Below are 20,129 nucleotides of genomic sequence, written 5' to 3'. Positions count from 1 at the left end.
GATAGTCTTCTTCGTTTGTATGCACGACTTTATTATACTGCCGCCCAGTGGCCGAGTCGTACACTACAGAAATTAGAGTGTTTTTAAGTACAAGTGCCCCCCCCCCCCCCCCAAAAAAAAAAAGTATTAGGGGGGGGTTTGTGTAACGGATTGATGGCATTTCCATTCATTCTAAAGGGAAGAATGCAACTGTATTCTGAATCCCATTTCAAAGTAGACTCCAGTAGCTGCTGTATGAGGCAATGAAACTGCTTGAGAGAGAGTGAGGGAGCAGAATGACTCCATCCACCCCCCCCCCCCCCCAACCCCTCCTCCCCCCACCCCCACCTCCCCGAGTTTAAATTCATTGCCTGTGAGGCTGATCCAGTCCAAGCAGACTGGCACCCGGCACCGGCTGACCAACGTGATGACTCTCACACGAGCTGCGCCACCTTGACGACATTTTAATCACTGAGAAAAGAAGACCACTTCTCCGTCTTCGTCCGCCCCCCCCCATCCCATCTCATCTCATCCCAGCCCCCTTCCTCTCTCTCTCTCTCTCTCTCTCCCTCTCTCCGCCGCGCTGCCTGCTCCCATCGGCCGCACGGAGCCGTGTGCATGTGTCGGGGAGCGGGGGGCGCGCTGCAACGGTTCCCCTGGACATCTCCGAATAACGGCGCTTGACAAGCGCGCCTGGTGGCGGCGGTGGTGGTGGAGGAGCCTGGAGAGGAGGGAGGGGGGGGAGACTGGACCTGGACCTGTGCCAGGAGCGAGCACCGGGACCGGGGAGACGCGCCGTGGCTCCTGATAAGCCCGCTCTCCGAAAACATGTCCGAGTTTTTTCTCCTCACCTTCTTAGCCCTTTTCTCGGGATTATTTCCATGCACCGAGCCGTCGGCAGTGCCGGATGAGCGCAGAGGTAAGAGACAATTAAGCGGGGCCGACCGGTGGGGGTGCGGGCGGGGGGGGGGGGTTGCTCAACTTGGCATCTCCAGCCGCATCGTGAACCATGCCTCAAATGTTCCGTGCATGCGTGATGGCGAGCAGAGTTGACTTCTTTTTCTTTTGTCACCGTGCAGCACATTTGCTGGCGTGTGTGCGTGTTTTGAGGGGTTAATCACGTTTGGTGTGTGCGTGCATTTGCTATCATACAGTGCAGCAGGTGAACGTCTCCCCCAGGGCTGTGTTTGTCTCTCTTGGAGATTTAGCTCCTAATCTCCACTGTGGGAGCACGCAGTTGATGTGGGAATGCACAATGTTGTTGCCTCCTCTGTGGAATCATCGGAGTAATTCGGTGATCGAATTGCGTTGAAGACGGCCCGGTTCGGTTTGCACACTTGCAATTTGAATTATTTAGACATTTAAGCTCAAAGGAGTAAAGTTTAAAAGTCGGACAAAATCTTATATTCTTCAAGAGCACCGCAAGTGTCTTTTGAGGTTTTAACGTTTGTGGCATCATTTTCCATCATGGAAAAAAAACAAAACAGAAAAACTCAAGCATGTCAGGCACATGAAAAGAACCAAACATCACATCCTGATTTTGATTGACGTCTGTGGGTTATGAAAATAAATTGCTTTGAGTGCCATGGGATTGACGGCCAAAAGAAAAATAAAACAGCCCTGTTATTGTAAAACAAACATTTGACATTATGTATTATATGCAAATGACTTGCATTCGGGGTGAATTGGACATTCAATTCAATTGTAAGTATCATCAAAAAGTAAACATTTGTGTGTTATCTGCTTATACTTTAAATTGGAATTACTTCAAAATTGAATTTGATATGAATAAAGTTGAACAAGTTTTAAACAAGATCACAGAGCTTCCTCAAGACTTAATTAGTACTAATATTTGTCACACAAGTATTTGAATCGTCTTAACGTTTACAAGCTCCTGTCGTAGAAAACGATGTGCAAACGTCATCAAACTCCAAAATTTGTTTCATGGACCATCCAAGGGTACGAAACATAAAAAGAACCTCACATTAGCTGCATCCTGACTTTGATTTCATGCATTCGTGTGCAGAATGAATTGCTGAATTACTTCTGTTGGAACTAAGTTGAAAAGTCATTAGAAATTCTTCCTGCTCCACTTGAGCACTCCGAGACTTCAGCATTTGAATTTGATGAGCAGCAACTACACGATGTTATGATAAATTTTTGTTTTGTCAAAATTCAAGATGAGATTCATCCTGTTGTGTTTGACATGACATTACTGCACAGTTTCTATTGGATTGCCCAAGACAAATGCAAATGGATCCTACCCGTATGTTGACCAGCATCAGTTGAATAAGATTTGATGGCCATAGAAACCAGACAGACCTTTTATTTATTTATTTTTTAAAGGTATCATCAATATTTCAAGACTATTTTTCCCATGTGCCAAAAATCCAGCCAGAAAGTTGCCCCCAACACAAGGAAAGAAATCCATCTTTTTGAAAACATAACTTTCTCTGGTGGACTTAATGATGTTATGACCTTTGCTGCACTCTCGCCCGGAGGTCACATTTCTCAGACTTTTTCTACTTTCCAGTAATGTCAAGACTACCTACGGCTGTCCTGAATTCCCCTTTAGGCTGATAAAAAGAGTTTTTTTTTTTTGGTGTATAATTTTCCTGGCAATCACATGAGGAGAGAGAAAACAACATAAAAGTCCTATTTACCTCTCTTACTGTGCATGAAATGAAAAGACGAGCCTTCTTGTCCTCCCCGAGGATGCCCCGGCACCGAGAAGAGAAATAAGAGCAACTCTCTGAAATTTCACAAAACGCTGCTGGAGACTTTTTTCTTCTTTTTTTTTCTCTCTACTCCCTTATTTTTATTTGTCAGCTTTGGAGTGTTGAGATTTATTAGTGTATCCAGAATCCAAATGAAGAATTACATGCCATCCAGTTGTCTCCTTTGGGCCGCCACAACAATATGTAAATGCAACACTTTTACGTTTGCACACATCTCCAACATAGCGAGCGAGCGTCTGTGCCGTCCTGTCCTTCTGCATCAGCCCGGAGAATAAATGCGAGCTCTGAGTGGTGTCTAAATGGACCGTAATGATAACGGCCTGCAACACCAAAGCTGCTTGTCAGCCTAATTAGTCTGATATTAATTTGCTTTGTGGTAGCAGCATTGTCATGTCCAATGCCAAGTGGCGAGCTCGCGGTTCCTGCCGCATGCAATTTCGAGTATTCCGAGAAGCTCATTGATGGAATTGTTTGGCTGTGAATGAAATGAACTATAGAAATGGCCCGGCAAAAATAATCCAGCTCAAGGTTGTTTGAAATGCGTACTCGGATGATCCGAAAGTAGTGGAGGGCACGTGCGCTGATGCTGGGAAGGCTTCATTTGGCGAGATGTCACGCAGGGGTATTTAAGTTCACGTCGACACGCAGGCGATACATCTGGAAGGATTCAATCATTTTCCATTCCTACTTTCTTAGATTAATCCACTTCTTATAATTGGCTTTACAGACTAAGCATACCTGACATTTGTAAAAAAAAAAAAAAAAAAAAAAAAGCATTAATAGAATACAGTACATCCTCTGTAAATGAAATTTTGCTGTGGAACAATGACATAAAAGTAAGTCAGGGCAGAATAGAATTGCTTTACAGGGAATTACAGCCAAGATAAGTCAAACTAGTGGAACAAATGTTTACATTCCTCACAATACATGCTGTTTCTTTTTTGTGATTGCAAAATGGCTGCCTCATCCTGGCGCTTCAGTGCACAAGATCCCTCTGGTGTATTGTAACGACATATTCTCCAGTGGCATTAATGGTAATGACAGCTTGAGTGACATTTGTAAAATAATCCAAAAAAGGAACTCTTAACTCTTTTCCCGCCAAAAACGTTCAATGACGTATGCTAAAATTCAAATGAATGCCGCCAAAAACGTTAATTGATGTTTACATTGTTTTTCCCCCCCGCAATGGGCAGTGCAATTTGTCGCAGCGCTGCCTGTTCAGTGGGCTTGCGAAATCAAAAATACCCACTAACTATGGCCAGCAGATGGCAGCATTGTATCTCTTTTCAATGGGCTCCCGGTAGTATGAAATTACAATAAAACATGACAAATCTGATTAAATAGAACGTTATCAAGGATGAAGTGAATGAAAAAAAGCCTTTGTCACATTAAATCTAGAGTGACACTAAACAAAAATATTAGTGTCACAGTCACTGTTGTGCAGAAAATGTATCTTTTCACAAAAAAGCTTATTTTCTCTTAATCTTTTAATTTTGTTGCGCAACGTCACTTAAATGATCTATTTTCAAATGGCGATTACTTAAGAATGGACTAAGGTAGAAACATACTTTTTTCTAATGAAAGAATGGAACGCGATCTTTCATATGGTATTTTCTTAAAAACAATTATTACCGTTTGAATGATAATAGTTGTCAACAATTCAAATTCACATAGCTGTAAAATTAATTGATTTTCAAAAGGAAATTCTGTGGGGTTATATCTTTGCCATTATTGATCAAATTAAATTCATTTATATTTTATAAGTGTGTGCATCTATTCCGAAAGCTACATTACATTTTTTTGTATTTTTATTTAACCAGGTAAAAATGTTTGAGAACTATTTTTCATTTACAAACATAACCTAGAACATAAAAGAAATCCAAGTAGCAATTGTTTTTTTGTTTTTTTCATTTGATTTTTGGAGTGTTGTCGCCCTGTGGAGTCGCACATAAGAAACATGCCAAAAAATCACCACCACAGAGATAAAACTGCAAAATTCAACCTTCGCCAAGATGAATGTTATATGAAAATTGGAGTGTTGCTTTCATGGGAGCGCTCCTGTGTTTTGTTGACCTTTAAAGGTTGGACTTCTTTTTTTCATCTGAGTTTTACATATTTCTCAGGGAGACATTAGCACAAAACCAACGCCGAGTGTGCCAAAGCCTCCTTCGGGGCTCGCGTTTCAGTCCACATCCTGCTCCGTCCCGGCGGCATCGCTGTCTACTTCAGTGCCTGGTGTTCCTCAGGGCGGAAGGAGCCAGCGTCACCCCATTACTTTCTTTGCCAGTGGTTGCAGGAACCACATGTGGATTCTAGTTAATGCAGAGTCAATAGAAAGTGCAAAGAGGAGGTCCGTGTGAAAGGAAAGGTGGTCTCAAAAAGAGGTGATGTAAAAACATGAGTCAGCATTTTGATTTGTTCAGTAGTCAGAGGGGGAAAACCGTCGATCGGGATCGTTCTTGGCGTTTGTGTCGCTCGAATCCAGCGGGCGCTGCCTCAGGTGCTCTTAAACCGTCGCTTCCCACACTAGTTCTTGGCTGAAAAACCAGACGAGTCGTCAGAAACGGTCTGACGGTTGCTAACACGGAAAACCAGCCAATGAAGCACTTGAGGCGAACCTCAACGTTTTTGCAGCGTTTTCCCCTAAAAAGCACATTTGACTTTTTTAGTGGCTGTTACTGGTTTTCCGAGGTCGTCTGAGGTAACCGCTTAGTCAGCGTTCACGCACTCGTGTCAGTCTTTTGCACGCTCCGAAAAGACACAAACGCAGCTGACAGATCGGTTCAGTGATGTCAGCTAAGTGTTGCTGTCATCAATCTCGGGGCGGAGGTGATGCATGGCCTCCAGCTCTCGACCTCCACCCGCGCTCTTAGAGACACTGCTCGTCTCACCCCCTCGCGGACAAAGTTGCTGAGTGAAGTCAATGGACTTTGATGGTGTCCCGTTGAACTCATTCACTGCCAGCCAATTTCAAAGCAAAGGAACAGTAAATTGACAGTTTCATATAATGCTCATTAGCGCTGAGCTAGCCTGTCCGCTCAAACTAATCAGTGTACATTCGCATAGCGCCAGTTTGGTGGTAGCTGAAAAAAACCCATAATAAACCTCAAGAAACATGTCACAGTGTACCACAAATATATCATGGTAAGTTAACAAAAAGTTTGGTGGTTGTTAATAACGTAATATTAAACCAAAAGCTATAATGTTCCAACAACGTTAAAACTAAAAATGGCTAACTTACTAGCTTGTTGCATGTAGCGATAGTAGCCGCAGTTGAATTTGAGCTAACGGAGATATGTCATCCTGATCGGGCAACTATGGTTTCGAGGAGCTGCAAGCAAACATTACTTAGCACAAATCACCTGCACAGCTACGCTTGGATGCAAACTAAAAGCTAAAAAAAAACCTGAAACAATTCATCTCGATTAAGTAAAATTAAACACCACGTATAATAAAGAAAAGGGTAAAATGATTGTCTTGACTAAAACTAGCCAAATAAAATGATTATTTTCTTGGACATCAATTAAAGACTAAAATGCTCAACTAAATAAAAATGCGATGTGGTTGACTAAATATGTGATAGAATATAACAAGCTAGACTGAAACTAGACTAAAACAGACTAAGTTTAAAAATGGCTGATAAAATTAATGCTAGGTGCCATTCATTCCTGTGGCACTATTACACATCACAATATGCTATGATTCATACTCAAATCTGAAAATGGCCAATTCGCATCTCAGTTTGAGTCAACGCTGATTCATGCACATCCCTAAAATACATATACATATTCTGGTTAAGTGGCAGTTGCATTAACTTACCAACTTCTAACTCAAAATCTGCGCTGGTTTCAAATACAAAATGGTGCAACGCTGCCCTCTACTGGCAACTGTTGCAATATATGTGTGATATCATCCAAAACATCTGGATTCCAGTTGATGAACAAAACGTCCACACCAGTAAATGACTCAATATCAGCTCACAGATGCGCTACAATCCAATCGGCAATAGATCGGCTGCAAGTGATGAACGTCATTGGCTGCGAAGCGACACATGACATTGATTAGCAATTGAAAGAGGGGGCTTACATTTTCAAATCCAATAATATGATGTGCACGTGTTGATGTCCTCGGGGGGCCCATGGTGTGTGCCGGGGTGCTCATATTAGATTTTTCCCCCGAGTGATACGTAATTGAAAATGTGATTAATGAATCAATAAGTTTCCCGCTGAGAAGAAGCCTTGACATTACTGGAGTTAATTCCGAGAAAGCGTCTTGGTCATATACTGAAAGAGTGGCTAGAAATGAAAATAAAAAAAAGAGTATATAAATTATTAATGGCGGGAAAGCGCAACTGCTTTATTGCCAGATATTCTAATGAGAATAGGTCTCGTAGGGGCAGTGGTAAAATAAAATGAGTTGGGTGAGATTGAGGTCATTATTGGGTGATGGATCTGCTGCAATGCATCATAAAATGAAAAAAATAAAATAAAATAAGGCTGACGTCATGCGGTGGAGGCAAAGTGGAAAACCTGCACACATGCTCAGCGCCAGCTGCTTAAACACAGATGAACCAATAAAATCAGTCGTGTTGCATGAATCAGCTCCACTTTGCAGGTTTAATATTAGGGCTTCTTGCAGAAAGGCTGCCGGTATCTTATTATTATTATTATTATAAAAAAAAAAACGCAACTTTTATTCATGTATATATATATTGCAACCTATGCAATGATTTATTCCTTTCAGGAGCACATCAATTATTCTTTGGATTTTCATAATTTCGACACGCATTGTAACCCCCACCCCCTGCGCCTCCGCCGCCCCCGCCCTCTCTTGGAAAAGTGAAGTCAGAATAAAACAAACATCACAAGAGTCTGAGTGTAAAATGCGCCCGGCTTTAAATGTCTGTCAGTCAGTGGCTTTGAAAGGGTGAAGGGCAACACCCGCAGGACAAGCCCCCCGCATTATTCCGTGTTCTCACCGTGCTCCGGCACATCTCGCACCGTCACAAGCCGCCAATTGAAAAGCACCGCTGCATTTATTTTGCATTTTGCCCTGAAATATGTCATGGAGCCAACGGAGCAGGGCTTTTCCACGGCTTGTGTTGCCATGTTTATTTATCAATATTAATATTATTATTATTATTATTATTATTATTACTCCCTGGATTGGCTTGCAACCACTTCAGGGTGAACTCCGCCTTCTGCCCAAAACCATGTGGAATAAGCTCCAGCACCCCCGCCACCCTTGTGAGGAATAAACGGTTAAGAAAATGGATGGATGGATTATTATTATTGTTTAAAAAAATAAATAAAAAATTTAAATTGATCTTTTATCAACCGCCAGGTTTTCAAAGGGATGGTTGACTCATTAAGCCATTTTCGGCAGGAAAAAGTTATGATTTTGTCCTGAATGAATTTGGTTACCTTCTAATTTTTCCATGTACAATTAATACCTTTAAAAACACATTTTGCCGCTTGCTTTCGACTGAAAATGACATGACATGGTGGTCAAGTAACGACCAATCATGGCTTAGTTTGAAAACGTCACATGACCAAACCAAGAAAACAAGTGAGCCGTGATTGGTCGTTACTCGTTTCCTGAGGACCTTTGATGTCCTTTTCAGTTGACAGCAAGTGGAATTTTTTTTTTTTAGAGTTATTAAATACACAAGGAAAATAATAAAGTTATCAAATTCATTCTGGACAAAATATTTAACTTTTTACTGCTAAAAATGGCTCAATGAGTCAAGTATCCCTTAAAAAAAAAAGTGTCATATTGATATTCGTCAAAATGCCGAATAAAAGCACCGGACGATAATCGGTCTATTCCTAATATACATCCATAAATATGTTCGTTTAGGTACGTTTAACTAAACCAACTAAAAGTTTGTTGAGTGTCACGCTCGGTTATGATAATAAAGTGCCCATCCCCCGACTGTAAACGATTGGTAAACAGAGGGGGATGGGAATTTTCTCTCGAAAATGGTACCCTGCTACCCTCTGCTGGCGGTTTGGCTCGTTACCATTCTTAAAGTGCTTGCAATTTAAAGGAACAGCGCACGAGTCCCATATCAACATCAAATGACATAATTTGACCTTAGTACTGAACGTTTTGATTCTAGTGGACTTTTTAAGTCATTCTTGGCAACTAATACGATTCTTAGTCATCCTTTCTTTGCTGGCTTGGCAATTACCAATTCGTCAGCTGGTGAGGCCGCTTAAAGCGAAGATACAATTTGTATTATTTATTTGTAATATTTCACCTGAGATGATTTACCTCAAGTGGTCAAAAACTAATAGAACCCGCGGCCTGTGACATAACTTCAGCTCCAAAGAGTCGCGTCCCAGAGTGGAATTAGCGACAGGCTAGCCGGGGACTCTCGCTCCCAGCTGCCACCTGGCACAGGCCGAGGACTCAACAGGGATCCATCTCGCATGGCTGTCTTGGCCCAGAAAAGCCCAACACACAGGGAGGGATTCATCTATCCCCCAACGAGATTCATTCAGCAGACAAACCGAAAGCCAGTTGATGATGCGGCGCTTTCTTGAAGAACAAACCGCGCGTGGTGCAATTACAAAGTCAAGTAATTAAGTTGCTTCTCTACACTTACTTTTCTTTGGATTCAAAAAGGAAAATGCAGCAGGGAGCAGTCCAACGAAAATCAGCATTTTCATTCCACCTTTAATCACAAGATGTAAATTCAAAAAGGGAGTAAATATACATATTAGCATGCTATTTAGTCGAAAGCTGTTTTTACACACAAACCAAATGCAGTAATGTATGCAACACACACATACACGCTGATCCTCCAAAATCAAAGTTTGCACCGTGCGTGTGTGTGTGTGTGTGTAGCCATTTCCTTAACCCGCCAGAGCTAATTGTAATCCAGCCCACTTAGATGGATGATAAAACAAGGCAGCATGCTGGCATCATTCACACTTCAGAGTGCAAAAATCAACAAGCCTGCACCTTGTTTACTGTCCAGTGCGCCGCACTTGGACGCACTAAGAATATCTACACAGTCGCTCTTTTCGAGTGCATGACGAGGCCTGACGTTGCACTTTAAGAGGCTTTTAGGTCTGAAATATTTGTGAGATCGAAAGATGAATAATTGAACGCGCTTTCATGGAACAGTTGGTGAATTGGAAGATCTAAAACAGCACATTGAACAAATCCATCTTAACGTGTACTTCCACAGTTTTTTTGACCGATTCTCACCATTCTAACTTCAACGTATTAAAAAAATACATTTTTTCTCATTCCAAAAATTCACTGTTTACCCGCAATTCTCTTAATCTGGCAATTCATCTTGCAAAGGATTTTTTTTTTTCTCTAATTTCTACATTTTTCATTCAAATCATTCCAACTTCAACACATTGAGCTTCTTCCAGGTCGTTATATATCATTCCATGTCATTCAATATCATTCCTAATAATCCCACTTTTTTTTCATTCAGCCTCTCAGCCTTAACACAATTTCTCCAGAAATTAAATTCTCTAGTTAAAAAAATAAAATGTGCCCCCCCACCCCCCAAAAAAAAATTAAAATAAAATAAGTGCAAGGTGTCCTGGTGAACAAAATGAACAGGGCCTTTTCATCGATCTGTCTATCTTTTCGCCTTGAATTCAGAAAGTGTTGTGTTCTTCATTTCCATGCAACTTTAGGAAGTGTGATGCTCCCATCAGTCAACTCAACACTAAATTTATAGAGCGTTTTAAAACATTAACCCCTGTTTTCTTAAGATGGAACTCAGCGGCAGCAGATACAATGAAAACAGTAGATGCCCTAGAATTGAACCCTGTGGAACACCATATGGTCCAATGTCCATATGAATTCATATTGCACGTATTCGTCTCAATCACGTTTTTAATTTATTTATATTTTTTGCTCAACGCAGTTCAATCAAAAGTAGGTTAAGAAGCACTAATCTAAAAGTAACGCCGCCTCACCTGCAATCCCCCCGCTGCCAGCGCTGATTGAATCCCGTGCTGTTACTTTGTGTTGCAATTTGATAACGTACACATACGCAGCAGCTGGCATCAGTCTGATTGAGGATGATTCCCTGACATGCTTCTGAGCGGTTCATCATCTTTGTTCTCCGCCGTCCTCTCTCGTCTCACGCACCATTGGATGGGGAGCTTCATTAACCCGACTCCCATCCAATCAAAGTTCAGACGTGTTTGTTTGTAGTCGACACCTTTGATAAGATTACAGCAATTCCGCGCGCCTGGCGTGGCTTTCGCTCGTTCTGATTTCTTGCCGGCTGCTTGTAAATATGCGGCGGTTGCGTGTGATGGACCTCGCCACTCCCAGAAGGGATGAGAAGGGATTAAGCGCCCGGGCCTCAAATGTGTTGGCTGTCTCAGGTGTCTGCCGCTAACCGACTGCTGATAAGAGTCAGTTGTTTCTGAACGAGTGCTGCCGAGCGGAAATCAACAAGGGTCTACTTTGAGGCCAATTTGGGATTCTGCAAAAACGATATATATTACTGCAATCATTTTTACGTATAATGCAATAACTTTATCAAATAAATATTAATTCTAATATTATAATAGTGTAATTATTTATTTATTTATATTTATTTATATTTATTTATATTTATATATATTATTTTATTTATTTTATATAATTTTTATGTTATACTTATATAATTATATTTATATAATAAAAATTCAAATATTTAATAAATACAATCATTTTACGGCACAATACTGACACACCTACAGTCGTAGAGCCACAATTTAATAAAAAAAAAAAAACACAATTTAATTTCCTGATTCAAATTCCTTATTTTGTTATTAGTCTATTTTTCTAAAGTACAATAATATAGAGTGGTATTTTCCTTATTAAAAACACTTATCAAAAAGTAGGAGACTGGATTAGATTCATGTCATTTGAATGTGAAAACATGATTTGAGATAAGAATGTTTTGGATTACTGAAAGAATTAAATTTATATCACATGGCACCCACTGTATTAGTATTTAGTATTAAGTATTTTTTTCGACCTCTTCTCTTAATTGAAAGATTACTGTTGACAGAGAAAAAGTATTAAAAAAATAAATTTAAAAAATGCAAAAAATGGGATTCCAGACATAATTATTATCTTATTATGTTGAAGTCCAAGTTGAAATGTACAACTTGTGTCAGAAAAGTTCCAGGACAGTCATGCCTCATATTTATTAGGCTTAATTACATTTGTATACCTTTTCTGGCTTTCATATGCCAGATTTGTTGTTCATATATTTTTAAAGCATTTTTGTAACGTATTTTTTTACAGTATTTTTTTTGTTATTTTTCACGCCATTTGACCAAAAAAACAACAACAACAACACAGATTTCACCGCATCTGCCTTTCACAGCTCTTCCTGTGACTTCCGTTTCAGGTGAAAGCATCGATTTTAACACCAAACGTGAGAAAACAAAAAAAACATGACGGTTCTGAGGACCAAACTTGTTTAAACTACATCCGATTGAAATCACCAAACATCCACCAAACGTGTACAACCGGATATTTTTGAGACATGTGCACATAAAAAAAACAACAACAACTATTGATTGTCAACATCACCCATATGTAGCACACCTCTATTGCCATTCATGCCATTAGCAGCATTTTAGATGGACATTTATGGTACGTGTAACTAATCTGTTACGCCATTAAGTTACTATTGTCCTAATATATGCAGATGGCCGAGGTGTAGGTGGAGCCAAAGCAAAAAAAAATAAAAAATCTAAAAAAAATGAAGGAGCCAGAAAAGACATGCTGGGAAGAACACCGATCAGAGGACAAATGAGGCGAGAGGGAGTGAAGACAAAGAGTGGAACTAAAGCGACTAAAGTCATTCAAATAACAAAGACAGGAGCGAGATGCAAGGGCAGTCGTCGTCGTGATTGGCTTGACATTCCAGGAAAGGGGTGTGGCTTATGAGTAATAATGAGACGCGAGGTCACTTCAACAACACAATTCATTTTTGCAACATTTTTGGGAAAACAGTCATGACGTAGCTCATGGATCTTGTCGCTAATGTGGAATATGATCAAGCTAATGTTTGTAATCGAGTCCTTTTTTGTTATTACTGACAATCGCAATTTGATGAGCATGTTGACATCCTTCCATTTTTCGACAATCTGCAAGAAATTCTTTATTTTTGTAACTGCAAGCTTGTGCAATTGAATGTGAAGATGTTTAGCTTTGGGGTCTCAGTCGCTGCTGTTGATGTTATTTTTTTTGTGTCGTTCAAATAAAACAGTTTGGGTTTTATCATAGGAAAATAATCTCATCTTGGATTTATGATTTCATTGTATATGCGGCTTAGGGCTGCAGGCTTGAAACTAAAAGGTTCCAGTAGGAATAAGAAAAACACATGGGGGGTGGGAGGTTGGGGCTTATTAATGGCAGACTTGACAGCCTATTCATATTGATTTAGCAAAACTAATTTTATGTACTTGCTTTATTTTCTCTGAAAATGGCACATTTCTAAGGATTTTGTCACTGTCCTGTAAAAAACATTATGTAATTAAAAAAAAAAAAAAACATTATTATTATTATTATTTGGGAAGTCTGCATTCAGTTTCATCCCACACATGTAAAAAATAAAATGAGAAAAATGGACACAAGTGTTTTTCACAGGACAATAAGATATTCTGCGACCATAGCCAAATATGGCGCCTCGATCGTGGCGACTCACTTGAATCTGTTTTTGCATCATTGCCCAGCAAGCCCATTGATAACTCTGCCAATGCCGTCTGATAAACAAAAATCGTCTCACCTTGAGCTCATTTCGTCTCCACTACTCCAAGTAAATAACAAGCAGGAAAGCTAAACACCCGTGACCAGCGACGACCACACTGCCTCATTTGCATGCTACGTCCAATCAAACAAATTGAATGAAAATGACCCAGAAAAGTCCAGCGTGTGGCTAGCAAAAGTGCGCTAATGACTTTGAAGTGTAGCATATGAGTCGAATGAAGTGCAAATGAAAGCTCACACTGCGGGAGGAGGCCAATCAATGGTACACAATGAGCAAGTAAAGGTCACGCGCGACAGGGAACGCATTCACTTGCAGTCACACATCCTAGCAAGATTGCTAAAACCTTCACATTCCTGCCATACTTCCTCAAATAGTCATGCCCTTGTCGCAAATTAGCCACAAGGTGGTGCAAGTTCAGACAAGCACGTGCTCATTTCATCTACATCGCCATTTTATAAGCCTTTATTTTTGATATTGTCTTATTGGTATTTTCATTCATTTTATTTAATTTGTTTGTTTATTTTTAAAAATGGGGACAGAACGTATTAATGAACATTTACAAGTGTAAATAAATGTGGGATTATAGCCGTTTGGCTCATTTGCGTCCCTTGTCCCATCGGCAGGAAGGCGTCCAAAGTGAGGAGAGAGTAAAAGCAAAAAAAAAAAAAGTAAAAGCAAATTAAGAAAAATATTTTTTTAACGTATATTATATATATACATTTTCTCCTTATTCCCGCTTTTCTGAAACAGTCAATATGCTTCTTTGTTATCATAGAGAGAAAAAGATCAGCAGTGTATTCTTTAAAACTGGCTTTTAATTTTGCTGTAAAAAATATCCCAGAGAGGCAATTGCGCACCCATTCAGATGTTCATCGTTTGATTTAGTCAGTTTTTTTTTTCCCGTCTTCTGCTGTTTCTGTGTTTAAGTACAGGTTTCCTGCCAGCATAATCTTTGTAATTCGCTTTTTCATCCCCGAACCAGGTGATAAATAACAGCTGGCAAAAACAAAGAGACGGAAAAAGGCAAACCTGAGTATGTTCCCGCAGGGTTAAGAATAGACCCACGTCGTCAAAACTGTAATTTTGTAAGCCCCCCCCCCGCCCTCCCAGCATTGTGTTTTAAGTCAAAAGCGAGTATTTGGAGTAGATCGTCAAAATGAGATGCAAAGCACTCACAGCTGGAGAAATGTCACGGCTGAATGAGATCATACGGCGGTGCCTTGAGATATGAATGCAATCCGTTCCGCGACCATGCTCGTAACTCGAATCACTCGTATCGCAAATCCTATTTCCCATTTATGCCATTTCATCTGCTCTCCCAAAAATAATAATGTGTTATTTGTATGAAAGAAGTAGCACACTATAATATTGCATTTACAAGATGAAAACTTTTTTAAACCGTGAGTGTCTTAGCCGCTCACAGAGGTTAAGTACTGATTGCTTTTTTTATATTGAATGTTTTGAGTGCTGAAGTGTTTATGTCTACAAATCTGTTGCTTAAAGGGTTCGATGAGCTTCTCGATCAGAGGTTTCAGGTTCACGGTGCTGCTATTTGACTTTTTTTTTTGTACGCTATTTTTTTTTTCAACTCTATTTGTGTGTAACTCTCATTTAAATTTGGTGTAATTCCACTGTCAATCACTAGTTGGCGACACACTTATTTAGTTTGAGATGGTGTCAATTTGAAAGAAGAACAAAAAAAGTATTTTTAAAAGATTTTGTTGCGAATCATTTTGAATGCCATCTATTGGAATCTTGCTTTTTACACCTACAAAAATCTATATTGTGAGATGTTAGGAAATAGAGAGATTTGCTTACTGTAAACACAAGCAAGGCTCATCATGCTGTTACACTGTTTGCACAATATTTTACATTTTATCTATTGATCTCGCTCGCTTTCAAATATATTTGATTATTTAAATGTAATGAAGCACTTCAGTCCAATTTGTATTGCGCACCGTGACCTGATGTACAAATACAAAACCTGTCGCACCTCCACCTCAATTGACAAGACATGAGAAGGCAAGCGGCGTCAGTTACTGCAATTAGCAGCATGCTGAGAAAAATCAAAACTGTCTTCTCTTGTGGGTGAACAATATGCGTGCGTATAAGGTATTGGAAAATGGTCACGTGACTCCGGTCCTAATCTCCCAATTGTCCCAAAATGTCCCAAACAGAAGTCGAAAATTACCTGACAAGTGACAACCTCTCCTGAGATAGCATTTGAGAAAGAAGCCCATTAACTGAGTTGACAAGTGTGTCTTCTTGTCAGCTGTGTCAAGTGTAAGCAGTGAAGCTTGTTTGAGGGGACTCAAATTGGAAGGGAAAAAAAAAAACCTCTAAAAATAAATAATAATGCCAGAAGAGCCTTTAAGGGCTGCCATCATCAAACGTGGTGAACATGACATGACAGGTCTCATTTTTAGATACTCTCCTCATGACCCGAGCCTACCCGACATATTCGTGTCTGTCTCCGTTTCCTCAGTGATGCACTTGCTTGTTCCTAACAATCAGTCAAGACAAGTCAGATGAGCTCCCCGAGGTCCGCAAACAATCCACAGTCCGTGTCTTGGGAGACTTTCACTCTTGTCTGTCATCAGACCAGTGAGGGGTAAAGACACTTAAAATACCGCAATGGTTGATAATGATGATGTACTGCCGTGGAAATATTAGGTGAGGCTAAACAAATGCAAATGCCGTTTGTCTGAAATGAAATCGTCTCTCAATGAAGAATGTAACCATTGTCATCAAATTCATCTGGCGATTCACCAAGGTTCGACGTGACTGGTAACCTCAAACTTTGAGGACGTTGTAGTAGTAATAGAGCGGATTCTACCATAGCAGCAGTTGTCCAGATCCAACTCCAGACGCGTCTCTGGGTTTTGTTCATAATTTAATTTATTTTTTTATTTTTTTATTATTTTTTTTTCTCCTGGAGAGCTCAGTATTGTTCATTTGGTAATTTTACCGATTTGACATGTCATCATCACTGCTCTTTTTTTTTTTTTTTGTATGTGTGTGTGCGTGTATTCATTACTTCACCTAAAACCTCATCATAATTTACTCCTAATTAAAAAGATCCCAGAACTGACAATAAACTATATTATTACTTGGATTACAAGGATTTTACAGAAGAATATTTTCTTCTGCAAGGTACGATGGGGTAACCTGCGATCGATCGTCGTTAGGCAGCCCCGTATTCCCGTCCTTTTCGCTCTCGTGTTTGAATCTGAACATTGATTTTATTTGATTTTTTAATGCAGTCAACGGCTCAAGCTCAAAACACCAGCTTATTTTGCGAATAATTCCCCAAGACGAGCTAGCTACGAGACGGCTAAAAAAATATTAGCTAATGATGCACATTGTCCAATAATCATTTATTCTCATACACTTTGACTACAATTTTAACTTTTGGGCTGCTGAGAAATAAAAATACAGACCTTAAGGTGCATATTTTTGGAGAAATCTACCATTTTCACCGTCCTACCTATTTTTGTCCATATCGTGAAATGAACCCTCGCGACATGCAGACCCTTTAGCCAGAGCGGGTCACGTTTTGCCTGACCACATTACATGCTGGATCCCACACAGATCCTTCCACTATAAAGGTAATTAAATAGGTGCATTAGAACACCATCAAATATTAAGTATATTATAAAAAAAAAAATCATGTAAAAAGCCATTTTTCTCAGACTAAGATTAAACCACTTTTTATCCAAATATTAACGTAAATACCTTCATCAAACACACGCCTAGACAATTTGACTAGTGACCCAAAGAAAGACGGATTGGAAGCAGTCTAAAATAAATCACAATAAATGCACTCTGAACACAACATAAATAGCAAACTAAAGTCAGAGGGTGTGTTATTTATCTACAGCATTTGCAGTGCTGCCCATTGTAACGTTTAAGCATCTGCTGCATTCGCGCCAGAGATTAATAGAACAATCCACGGGTAGCATATGATGCCACGCTATAAAATAATAATCATCTTATCCTCTTGTTCATGCACCGTATACTGGAAAAACAAGTCGTCAGATTAAATGTGTTGTCAAGCTATAGCAGTCGAGGGATTAAACCGTGCATGTAAACAAAACTGTCAACTCGTCAAGCCAGTAACTTCGATGTAGTTTGGACAATGATATTGTGAGCCCGTGTTTGACTTTTTTATTAGGAAAGAAAAGAAAAAAAAATACTGTGGATATTGCAATTGTTGGTAGGTTTACATTTGTTTGTCTAACGCAAAGCTCTGAAAGCTCTAATTATTAGGCCACTATAAAAAATAAACTTCTTCTTTTTTTTTTATCATTTGGCAACTTGAACTCTCTTGGAGATGAAAACGCTGGCAGCCCAAAAAAATCACCATAACACGTGTGAGTCGGGCAGTTTATTTCAAAGGGGATTCGGGACATTTGGGGGCACCTCAATATCTTTCATTTCCATCTCGGTGTAAATGCCTGCTGCAGGCAGCATCTCCCTACGGAACCCGAGCTCTTCATTATTAAAGCCCCCTCGTCGACCATCCTCCACACTTCTCTGACCTAATGACTTCCCGGAGAGCCCGTTCCTCCCTTTAAAGTGCATTTCTATTTTGCACTTTCTGGCTTCTTGTGGAGCCGCAGCCAAAGCGCCACCGCATCATTGTTCTTTATAGCATCTGGTAGAAGGAGAAAATGGGCTCATCTTTTTGTGGCATTAAATATTGATGTCTATTTATAGATACTCAGAACAGAACTTAAGTGGAAGAAAAGAAGGAAAAAGAGCTTTAGATTTAGAGTGCACTACTATTTAACTATCCATCCTATCGACTATCCATCAGTCCAATATATTAGCAATTCCAAGCCCCAAAATTTTAGCGACTAATTAATCACAATTTTACGTAATTAATTGCAATTAATTACATTTTTCTACTTCTGCCTCTATTTTTTCTTCAAAGCATGTAACATATATTTACTTGAGTAAAATCTTGGAATTCGCCTGTTCTAATAGCTTCCTTTGATCCTTGACTAGTCTACTGGTCCTGTATAACACGAGTGTTCAACAGAAAGTTGCTGTCGCCAACGCAATCCATGCAAGTTGACCGCAATGCGATTGTCACTTTCCACAAGACGCAGCCGGCGCGGTTGCCTCCGGCCGCTGGTAGCTTGTGTTTTCATGCATGTACAAGCTAAGCGAGGTTGACATTCCCCCTCTTGTCTCTGTTAACTCGGTGGCATCTGTCACGGTGGTGTAATTTAAACCGTTACTCCTCTTACTGCCGCATGGATGTGACTTCATCCAGTTTAGCATCCAAGCCCAGCACGTGTTACGATCATGTTGACTCTTCTTGACTTCATATCAACTTGAATGATAGAAATCTTTGGTGCTTTATGTTGACTACATTGCTTGGATGGCATTCTAGAACATTTTGTCGCTATCTCCACCTTCTGAAGCAGCTCTCAGCGACAAATATAAACTCGAAAGAGTCCAAAGTCTGTGCCCCGTGCCAATTTTTGATCATTGAGAAAAATCCCTTTCCTGGTGTGGAGCTACTACATTTTATTTTTCAAAGGATCTTCTCTTGTCGCCATTGATTTGTAATAAGAGTGCTTCCATTTCCAAATCATCAAATTAGCGTGTGTGTGAATCGTATTTCTTCGATCCGGGGTTGGGCAAGATACTTGGAAAATGTAGTGAGTGATACTAAGGCTACCACAAGAGAAATGTACCACGCTAAGCTATTATAAAATAGATACTATAAAACACCAAATGTAGCTAAACTACATCAAAGCTATTTTTGTTGTATTTTAACCAAATGTGTAATCGTACAATTGGGGAATAACTGAAATGAATTTTTTTTTTCCAAGCTAGTGCTATGATAGCTGTTTGTTTGTTTGTTGACCGAGTTGTGATTACGAACTCAGCTGGACCCGACAAGCTGTGCGCCTCTGCCCCCTCTTCTTCCCTTCTATCCAGCTGTGCGCTATCCATCCCGCTTCGGTGCATTATCAGACAATTCACGGGTATTTTTTTTCGACACCGTCTTACTTGGATAGGAACGTGACATCAAACAAAGAGATGTAATTAAGGTTTGGAACTGCCAGGGTGGGAAGTGGCGTCCGTGGATGCTACCATGCTACGTGATCACAAAAGTAGCTTCACGACTGAAAAGCTAAACAGCAACTGAGAAATGTAGTTAAGCTAATAATGCTACAAGCATGTGTTGTTGGTTTTCGGTTTAAAAATGTCTTATCACAATATTTAACCCCCTTCGCTCTCAACGGTTTTACTGGATTTTGACTGATTTTGCAAGGTCCACAGAATATTCTGTTCTATTGCTATGAAAGCATGGAAGTCATTATATACATATTGCTCATTATTATTGCCATATCTAACCTATTGTGTGGAAATATGGGGAAATGCTTACAAAACAAATACTTACCCTATTTAGCAATACAAATTATTAACCGATCAAAATATACGGAACCAACAAATTCAGTGTTTATCAAATTAAAAACAATGACATTTTATGATCTAGTTGAGTTTAAAATTGCTCAAATAATTACAAGGTACACAACAAACTACTTTGCCACAATATACAGAAGCTGTTTGAAATCAGAGACAGTGATTATGATTTGAGGGGTATAAGTGTCGATCAAAAATTCTAAACAAGAACAAAT

At 39.7% G+C, this 20,129-nt stretch overlaps 1 protein-coding gene across 11 annotated transcripts in view; it reads left to right on the top strand.

Annotated features, from left to right (window-relative positions):
- Positions 1–383: 383 nt before the first annotated feature.
- The window catches only part of lrp1bb (low density lipoprotein receptor-related protein 1Bb), a 258,634-nt gene continuing 238,888 nt past the window's right edge, over positions 384–20,129 (top strand). For all 11 annotated transcript variants that reach the window (XM_077579279.1, XM_077579277.1, XM_077579282.1 and 8 more), the window contains exon 1: positions 384–898. In XM_077579279.1, coding sequence (XP_077435405.1) covers positions 808–898 — 91 coding nt within the window. In that variant the 5' untranslated portion in view covers positions 384–807. The remainder of the gene's footprint in view (positions 899–20,129) is intronic.

Source organism: Vanacampus margaritifer, chromosome 11, assembly GCF_051991255.1.
Source record: "Vanacampus margaritifer isolate UIUO_Vmar chromosome 11, RoL_Vmar_1.0, whole genome shotgun sequence".
NCBI lineage: Eukaryota > Metazoa > Chordata > Actinopteri > Syngnathiformes > Syngnathidae > Vanacampus > Vanacampus margaritifer.
The sequence above is the reverse complement of the archived record's forward strand: the minus strand, read 5'-3'. Positions and strand labels throughout refer to the sequence as shown.